We start from the raw sequence: 10257 nt of genomic DNA, 5'->3' as shown, positions 1-10257 counted from the left end.
CTTTTCTTTAGTGTTACTATCTGGGCAATATGGAACGAATGAATGTATAAATCTTCACACAATGAAAGTGGAACTCTTTCCTCTCTTTACTTTTTTTTGCAGGAGTTTTAGGTTTTAATTCCTTGTTAAGTAGAATGCTCCAGTGAAGCGTTCCGATCCTGAGCTTTTCTTTTTTGAAGGTTTTTGATTTCTGATTCAGTCTTTTTACTGTAAGATTTTTCAAATTTTCTCATTCTTTATATTTCATTTTTATTAGATTGTGTGTTTATAGTAATTTACTTATTTTTTCTAGATTATCTAGTGTTTTGGTGTGCAATTTTCACAGCTTTCTTTTACATTCCTTTTTACCTCTATTGTAGGGGTCCCCAATCCCTTGGCAATGGACCCATTTCAATCCATAGCCTGTTAGCAACTAGGCCGCAGAGGAGGAGGTGAGAGGTTGGTGAGCGAGGGTTACTGCCTAAGCTCCACTTCCTGTCAGATCAGCAGTGGCATTGGAGTCTCATAAGAGTGCAAACTTTCTTGTGAACAGTGCATGCAATGGATCTAGACTGTGTGCTCCTTATGAGAGTCTAATGCATGATGATCTAATATATAACAGTTTCATCCAGAAACCATACCATCCCCCTCCTCTTTCTGTGGAAAAATTGTCTTTCACTAAACCTATGTCTGATGCAAAAATGCTAGGGGTTGCTCATCTATGGCATCAGTTGTAATGTCCCCTTTTCATCTGATATTAGTTATTTGAATCTATTAGTTATTTGAATCTGACACTAGGTACTTGAATCTATTTCCTTTTCAAAAACATCTAGCTAAAGTTTTGTCAGTTTTCTTGATCTGTTCAAAGCAATCACCACCTGTTAGTTTGGTGGGTTTTTTTGTATTGTTTTTCTATTTTCTGTTTCCTTTATTTCTACTCTAATTTTCATTTATTATTCCTCTCTCTACTAGTGTTAGGTTGACTTTGGTATTCCTCTTGTGCTTGTGCCGTAAAATGAAGTTGTTGATTTGAGATGCTGTCTTTTTTATTGTAAGTGTTTATAGCTATAAATTTCCCTGTTAGCACAACTTTTGCTGCATTCTGTAAGTTTGCAATATACTCATTCTACTAGTATAACCACCCCTGCTCTCTTTTGGTTACCATTTGAATGTAATCCACTCATTCATATTTAGCATCATGCCCTAAAGACTCTAAATCAGTCCCTTTGTGGAGCCCATGTTTTATGCATTTAGTCCATTTGTTTTTTTTTTTTTTAATTAAGAAACTAAATTCATTAACTGAAGTAGTTACTGGTAGAGAGGGACCTACATATTGCTGCCATTTTGTTTATTGTTTTTATGTGTGTTGAGTTGTTATTCCTTTATCTTCACTCTTAATGTCTTCCTTTGTGTTTTGATTTTTTGCTAGTGACATGCTTTGATTCTCTTTTCATTCCTTTTCCTTTTTTTTTTTTTTTTTTTTTGAAACACAGCTTCACTCTTGTTGCCTAGGCTGGAGTGCAATGGCGCAATATCAGCTCAGCACAATCTTGGCTCACTGCAACCTCCGCCTCCCGTGTTCAAGAGATTCTCCTGTCTCAGCCTCCTGAGCAGCTGGGATTACAGGCATCCATCACAATGCTCAGCTATTTTTCTTTTTTTTTGGTATTTTTAGTAGAGACAGGGTTTCACCATATTCACCAGGCTAGTCTTGAACTCCCGACCTCAAGTAATCTGCCCGCCTCGGCCTCCTAAAGTGCTGGACTGCTGGTGTGAACCACTGCGCCTGGCCTTTTGCCTGTATTTTGTAGAGATTTCTTTACAGTTAACATGGGGATTACATAGGACATCTTACACTTGCAATAAGCTATTATAAATTGATATAGAATTCAACTACGAATGAAAACCACACGTTTACAGCTTCATTTCCCTCCAACTTTCTGTTATTGATATTGCAAATAACGTCTTTTATTAAAAAAGATTTGGGATTCTGTATGTTGCCTTGGCTATATGTGAATGCCTAACCTCAAGCAATCCTTCTGTTTCAGCCTCTCAACCAGTTAGGACTATAAGCATATGCCACTGCACCCAGCTTAAATCTTTATATGGCATGTATACGGATGTATGGATGTATAATTTTTTAAGGCATTTGTCTTTTAATGCTTTTAAAAGTATTATTCGTCATCAATCTTTCAATAATATAGGACTCTATATTTGACCATATATTTACCTTATCAGAGAACTTTATGTCTTATAGGGCTTCCTATTGCAGTTTAGCATTCCTTCTTTGAAGTACTCTCTTTAGCATTTCTTGTGAGGGAGGTCTGGTAGGAATAAATGCCTTCAACTTTTGTTTATCTGGGAAAGTCTTCATTTCTACTTCATTTTTTAAGGAATGTTTGCCATGTATTTGTACGTGTATATATGTAATCTTATTTGACAGGTTTTCTTTTCACTGAATTTCTCACTGCCTTCTGGCCTTCAAGGTTTCTGCTTAGAAATTCACTGGTAATTTTTTAAAAGCTTCCTGGTATGTGGCAAGATTTTCTCCTGTTCTTTAAAAATCAACAGTTTGATTGGGTGTGCACTGTGGCACATACCTGTAATCCCAGCACTTTGGAAGGCCGAGGCAGATGGATCACTTTAGCCCAGGAGTTTAAGACCAGCCTGGATCACATGGCAAATTCCCATCTCTACTAAAAATACAAAAATTAGCTTGATGTGGTGGCAGGTGCCTATAATCCCAGCTATTCAGGAGGCTGAGATAGGAGAACTACATGAACCTCGGAGGCAGAGGTTGTGGTGAACTTAGATTGCACCACTGCCCTCCGAACTAGGGAACAAAAAGCCCCCCCACACAAAAAAACAATTTATTATAGTGTATCTCTGTATGGGTGTTTTTAAATTCTTAGTGGAATTCGTTAAGTTTTTAAATTTGATACGTTTTCAAATTTGTATGTCTTTTTATCTTTGAATTTGGAAAGATTTTGGTTGTATTCTTCCAATAATGTTTTCTGCCTCTCTCTTACTCTTCCTTTTATGTGACTTTCATAATATGTATATTGATGGTCTCCTCAGTTTATTCTTTAGTTTTCTTTTTTAACTCAATAATTTCAAATAATTTATCTTAAAGTTTACTGATTCTTTCCCACACCTGATCAAGTCTGCTGGTGAGTTTTTAATTTTAGTACTTTGTTTTTCGGCTGTAGATTTTTTTTTTTTTTGAAAATCGTTTCCATCTCTCTTGATAGTCTCAGTTTTGTTCATGTACTATTTTTCTTATTACATTTAGTTGCTTATGTTTGTTTTGTTTTCTCAGTGAACAGCTAAGACAGTTATTTTAAACCCTTGTGTGGAAATTCTGTGATCTCAATTTCTTTAGGTTTAGTTTCCAGTGATGTACTCTGTTTTTTGATTTGGCCATTAGGCCATGTTTCCATGTTACTTGCATGTCTTGTGATCTTTCTTGAGATTTTGGCATGTGAAAAACAGGAACCCCTCCATTTTATGTACTGGCTTCATTGAGGGAAAGATCTTTTCTAGTCACCCCAGATAGAGGTTCTGGGACTTCTCATTACCTTTCCTGGGATGCCTCTTGCCTGTATGTGCTTTTATTTTAACACATATAGCTGATTTAACTGTCTTAATTTCCATTATAGGATTGTCCATGCTATTTCTCAGGTGATTTGGTTTTGGTTTCAGTCTGGTCTTGGTCTTCATTTGCCAACAATTTCTTACTTCCTCTGGTTCCTGCCTCTGACATTGCAGACTCATTGTTGCCTGATGGGCCCATGTTTTCAGCATACTGCATCCTGGTATACAAATGATGCTACAGTTTCTTTCAGTACTTCAGATTCAAGTGAGATAGTTTCTTAGGCATCCTGAAGACAAGACAGAACAATGTTGGCAGCAGGGAGGGGTTGCTCTATCCTGAGGGAGGAGTTCCGAATTGGAAGGTTTTCTCCGATCATTCGTCACTATACCAGATAGAGGAAGGGCTAAAGGTGAGCAAAATATCATGGACTTGGCTACTGTTTTTGGTTGCAGTATTTCTTGACAGTGTATTTTACTGGGTGCTACAGCTTCTTAACGAGTCTACAGAGTAAAATTTGGTTCATATATCCTTATTAAATTGGTGTCTCCGTGGGAGTATGGAGGACTATAGACCTATCAACTATTTGAATGTTTTTTTTTGTTTGTTTGTTTGTTTTTTGAGACGGAGTCTCGCTCTGTCGCCTGGGCTGGAGTGCAGTGGCCGGATCTCGGCTCACTGCAAGCTCCGCCTCCTGGGTTCCCGCCATTCTCCTGCCTCAGCCTCCCAGTCGCTGGGACCACAGGCGCCCGCCACCTCGCCCGGCTAGTTTATTGTATTTTTTAGTAGAGACGGGGTTTCATCGTGTTAGCCAGGATGGTCTGGATCTCCTGACCTCGTGATCCGGCGGTCTCGGCCTCCCAAAGTGCTGGGATTACAGGCTTGAGCCACCGCGCCCGGCCTGAATGTATTCTTTTAACAACTGACTATTCAGATTCTTTGCCTACTTTCACATTGTTTTATTGTTACCCAGTTGAGTTACTTGTAAATTTTGGAAATTAATGCCTTGTAAGATATACAGTTTGCAAATGTGTTCTCTTACTGTATGGGGCATTTCTTCCTTTTTTCCCTTTGCTACACAGAAGCTTTGTAGTCTAATGCCATTTAATTTGATATTTTTACTTTTGTTGCCTGTGTTTTTGGGGTGATATCAAAAAAGTTGTTACCTAGTTTGATATTGTTGAGATTTCTAGTAGTTTTTCAGCTTCAGATTATGTATTTGCTTCTTTCATTTATTTTGAATTGATTTTGTATATTGTGTAACAAATATAACAGTCAATTTCATTCATCTGCATGTGGATATTGAGTTTTCCCAGCACCATTGTTTGAAGAACCTGTCCTTTTTCCATCCTGAACTCCTTACACTTTTGAAAAAAAGATAACATAAATGTTTGAGTAATTTGTGGGTTTTCTATTATTCTTAATTGGTCGAATATGTCAGTGTTTATGCTAATACCAGGTGCTCCTGTTAGATTTTCTTTGTAATATGTTTAGTAATCAGGTAATATGCTGCCTCTAGCTTTGTTCTTTATGTTTTAGATTGTTTTGGTCATTCAGTGTCTTTTGTGGTTCCATGCAAATTTAATGTTTGTGTTTTCTATTTCTGTGAAAAGAGACCTTGGAAATTTGACGGTGATTACGTCGAGTTTCTAAAATACTTTGGGTAGAATGGATGTTTTCACAGTATTAATTCTTTGATTTTAGGGACAAATCTTTCTATTTGTGTTTAAGTTTATTGGATCTTTTTTTTTGTAGTTTTCAGTATACATGTCTTTTATGTCCTTGATTAAATTTATACCCAAGTTTTACATTTGTTTGCTGTTGCTCTTATAAGTGAGATTGTCTTAATTTTCCTTTTTAGTAGTTTGTTGGTATGCAGAAATGATATTGATTTTTACATATTGATTTTTTTGTCCTGTAACTTTATAGAATTTATTTATTGGTTCCAGCAGTTTTCTTTTGGTGCAGCCTTGGGATTTTCTGAACATAAGATCATGTCATCTGCAAGTAGAGACAAATTCATTTCTTTCTTTCTCGTTAGGATACCTTTTATTATTATCTGCTGTCTATTCTGGCAAAGACTTCCACTACTATGACAAAAATAAGTGGTAAAGAGTAGTCTTGTCCCTGTTCTTAGAGTAAAATTTTCACCTTTCACCACTGAATCTGATGGTAGCTATGCATCTGTCATATGTAGCCTGGAAATTTCCTCTCTTCTTAACTTGTTGAGAGTTACCATGAAAGGGTGTCAAATTTTATCAAATGCTTTTGCAGTTAATATTACAATGATCATGTACTTTTCATTTTTTCTTTTTTTCAATGTGAGGTATTACATTTATTGGATTTGCATATGTTATACTATGTTTCTCAGAGATGAATACCATTTGATCATGGTTAATTATTCTTTTAATATGTTCTTATATTAAGTTTGCTAGTACTTTTTGATAATTTATTTATGTGTTCATCAGGAATACTAGCCTGTAACTTTCTTTTCTTGTAGGGTCTTCTCTGTCTAAGCAGTAAATAATTAAAGGTGCTTTTCAGGGAAATGCCCCAATTTTTTTTTTTTTCTGCATATTGGTGATTTTATCCTGGGGATTTGAAAGATGGCACCAAATATTTACTTACTTTTGAAAACAAGTCCCAGGACAGACAAAGCAGCCTGGCACATATGTGCAGCTTCCTGTTGATACTGTAGCAGCTGATGGTTATGTTATAAAATTGTGTGTCCTCTATAATTTTTAATTTTTTTTTTTTTTTTTTTTGAGACAGAGTCTCACTGTATTTCCCAGGCTGGAGTTTTTGTTGTCCACTGAAGGTTGTTTATTCTGTGAAAAATGCCTTCCTGCACTCAGGAAAAATTAAGTGAATATTCATCTTATCTGAACTTTAACAGGCCTTGTGAGGGTTAGTGTGAGTTCTTTACCCAGTAAGGGTGGTGCTGAGAATTTTGGAGTTGGTAGCCTCTAAGTTGCAGGAAATAGTTTTTGCTGAGAAGGCAAAATTTCCAGAGTGAATAGGCAACTTAATATCCCTTAAATCTGAAAGGATCACTGTGTTATGCTTTTAGAATTACAATTCAACAGAGGTGTGAAGAAAGCAGGCAGCACAGTGCTCTAAGAAGGAGTCTGCATAAGGGAAAACAGCAGTTCACACAGATACCATCTTTCTTACTTTATCTTTAACCCCTTCTGCTCAGATGTTAGGCTGATGTCATATTGAACTACCTGGCGCTTTATCTTAGGGACTGGTACTGCTGTTTTGCAGGAGTGTCCCAAGTAACATCTGTGTTGTTGCTCTGCCAAGGTGGATGCAAATCGGCTTATCAGATTGACCTCCTGGAAGCACTGATCATAGACCACACAGGCCTGAAACAGGAAGGGCTCCAGTTACCCAGAAACACTGTCTTTCTAGTTTGAGCAGAATGGACTCCAAACAAGATCATGAGGTTGCCATGAACACCGTAGGTGTCCTTGAGTTTTTTTTCAGAAATAAATCCAGAGATGCAGTTCAAACTAAATATACCTGAGATAGTGGAAGATTTTTCTGTCTCTGAAAAACCCCTAGATTGCTTACCTGCTGTATGTAAAACACAACATGGAATACAAAAGAATGCTTTCAGCACAGCAGAAACACTTGCCTTGGACAGGCCTGCAAGCCACAATCAGAAACTTCTCAATATGTTTGATGCTCATTACCTGCAACTACCCTGGGTCAATCCTTACGTGGAGAGTGCCACACCAGCCATCCATCCTTCCTTTGATTTGCCAAATATGTATTCACAGAACATGTTCTTGCTACCTCAGCAGTTCTAAAACTTGGCCCAGCCACTATACTCTCCAGGAAACAGAAACAGGGAGCAATTCTCCTACCTGCCACCACCTCTTGGCATCACCCATGAGGCTTTCGGTGCCTTTCGCCATCTCAGCCATTCTGCCTCTCTTCTGCTGTGCAGACAAAAGCCTACCGTGGAGGATGACCATCAGTCTCCGGAACCCCCCACAGCTATCCTCATATTCGGAACAGTAAACAACCTAGGATGCCGTCTACCAAGGCAGTTACTAGCGGCTTTCCAGGGGATACAACTCTCGTGTTCCCTGCCTCCCCTCAGCCCTCACCCTAGATCCACCTTGCCACCCAGGCTGTTGCAGACACGTTCTCTGAGTTCCATGAGCATTATACCAGGATCTCCACCCCTCCTGCAGTCATGCTGTCAAGGCTATATATGATAGGTAGCGAGTTTCCCACAGCCAAGCTCTCCAATAGCAAATATCCTGAGACCCTGGAAGTGGGTGAAAGTGCTCAGCCAGTCCCCATGTACACCTGGAAGACAGTGGCTCAAGACAGGAAAGATGGAGGCTCACCGCCTCTGTTAGAGAAGCAGAGTATTACCAAAAGCATCTCAAATAAGCCAGTAGAGTTGTCTTCTAAAGTGATGGAGGTAGATGCTTCCAAAGCTGACCATATGAAAAAGATGGCTTCTATGGGCCTGGTTCACAGCAGGTCTGGAGGTGGCTTAGTGCTCTCCAGAAGTGAGATTCCAAAAGAAACATCTTCTCCAAGAAATGGCTGTGCTATCTATAGATCTGAAATCATTCGCACTGATCCTTCATCCTGGGTAGTACCCAAGCTAAGACCTAATGAAGAGAACAATGGTGAAAGCATGCTGAAAAACCAGATAATAGACTGGATGATGATAAAACAGCAGAGTCTTCATATCTTTGCATGAGTGGTAAAGACACTATGATCCCTAATGTTCTGGGGTCAGTGTCCTGTGTAGGCCACCCCACCTCTGTATTACCTCCATGTTACCAATCTCCAACCCCAGATGGGACAGATGGCACTAGGACCAACAGGAGCTCTGTGGATACCACACTATCCATCATTCAGGAAGTGGGCTAGCCTGCAACCATGCCTGTCAAACAAAGCAGCAACACCAGCAGCAAGGATGCCAAAACCAGCAACCCAAAACTGAATTTCAAAGGAAATGAGAATGGCCTTCAACCAAGCCCCATATTTCTGTCTCCAAATGAGGCTTTCAGGCCGCCATCAATTTCCTATCCCAGAAGTTATTTTCCTTACCCAGTATCTAAGGCCACTGCTATAAGACCCTTCTCCTTACATGACAAAGGACCTATCTACCCTCATCTGATTTTGTTGCCCAACAACAGTCTCTTTCCTGGGCACCTTGCCCCAAAGCCTACACTGCCTTATGTGGTGCCTATGGGCTATCCAGAGTTCTGATCTACCAAGATGCCCTCGGATTTGGCATGGTACAACCCATGTTGATACCACACAGGTCCATGGAGATCACTAAAGAGGAGAAACCAGAGAAGAGGTCATGTTCCCAAGAAAGAGCCTGCCACAAAGACCCAACTCTCCAGAATCAGCTTTCTGAGGTGTTGGAAGCTAGCAGTACAGCATTTCATCCAGAAGTCCCCACTGACATTCTAAAACTGAACCCCAGCTGGAATCAAGGGAAGATTGTTATCAGAAGTGATAAAGTTGTTTATGTAGACCATCTCCAAGAAAAAAACCAGATGTTAAAACTGATGCAAATATGTCTAAACCCAGCTTCACAGTGAAAAATGTCCAGAATGCTGAACCTGCCAGTCCCCCAATTGTCAATCCATCCCTGCAGCAGCATGGCAATTTTGTCACCCTAAGAGAGAAGCTGGGGCACATTGGTGACTTTCATGAACCTTGTACTATCAAACAGACTCCAGCCAACAAAGAGAAAAAAGAAGAGAAACCAGAGAGGAGGTCTCATTCCCATGAAACAGCCTGCCACAAAGACCCAACTCTCAGGAATCAGTTTTCTGAGATGTTGGAAGCTAGCAGTACAGAGTTTCATCCAGAAGTCCACACCGACAATCTAAAACTAAACTTCAGCTGGAATCAAGGGAGCACTGTTAGCAGAAATGACATGATTATTTATGTAGATCTTTCCAGAAGAACCAGATGCCAAAACTGATGCAAACATGTCCAAACTCAGCTTTACAGCAAAAAAATGTTGGTCAGAATGCTGAGCCTGCCAAGCTGCCGGTTGTCAAGCCATCCCTGCAGCAACATGATGATTTTATCATGCTAAGGGAGGAGTTGGGGCACATTGGTGACTTGCCTGAGGCTTATACTCTCAAACAGACTCCAGCCAACAAAGAGAACCTAGGGATGCCAGTTTCAACACCATTGCTGGAGCCAGCTTTAGTGAGTGATGGTCATGCTGTAACTTTTGGTAAAATCCAAGAGAATTCCAAACCATATAGCCTTGGCAGTGCCCCACTGAATATGGACATAATCTCTACTTACACCAAAGATGGAGCCAATGAGGCCAAATCAAATGATGGCAAACTTCTGAAACCAAAGTCATCTAAGCTGGTAAAGAGAATCGCTACCTCAGCAGGTTACATGGGTGACGGATTCGACAGTGTCACTACTGAACTGTATGCAGATTCTAGTCAGCTCAGGTGGGAGCAATGGGCATTGAAGATGAGCCTCTCCACCCAAATTTTCACAACTTTACCGGTTGTTACAGTTTAAATCTGTAAAGAGGACTGGGTGAGTATGGTAGGACATGGCACTAGGCAGATTGGACTAATGAAGCTTATGGTAATTTGAATGTATGTATTATGTCCAGTAAGGGAATGTGAATAGTAGTACTTAGGATGTACATGTGTCTGGATACT

General features: G+C 39.7%; 1 protein-coding gene across 1 annotated transcript; it reads left to right on the top strand.

Annotated features, from left to right (window-relative positions):
* Positions 1 to 8306: 8306 nt before the first annotated feature.
* On the top strand, positions 8307 to 10257 carry LOC116272344 (BCL-6 corepressor-like). The gene is given in 4 exon segments (XM_031661035.1): positions 8307 to 8810; positions 8813 to 9096; positions 9099 to 9152; positions 9575 to 10257. Coding segments are annotated over 4 exon segments (1203 nt in total). The 5' UTR covers positions 8307 to 8482; the 3' UTR covers positions 10112 to 10257.

This window comes from Papio anubis, chromosome Y, assembly GCF_008728515.1.
Source record: "Papio anubis isolate 15944 chromosome Y, Panubis1.0, whole genome shotgun sequence".
NCBI classification, from domain to species: Eukaryota; Metazoa; Chordata; class Mammalia; order Primates; family Cercopithecidae; genus Papio; species Papio anubis.
This window is presented reverse-complemented; position numbering and strand designations above follow the sequence as displayed.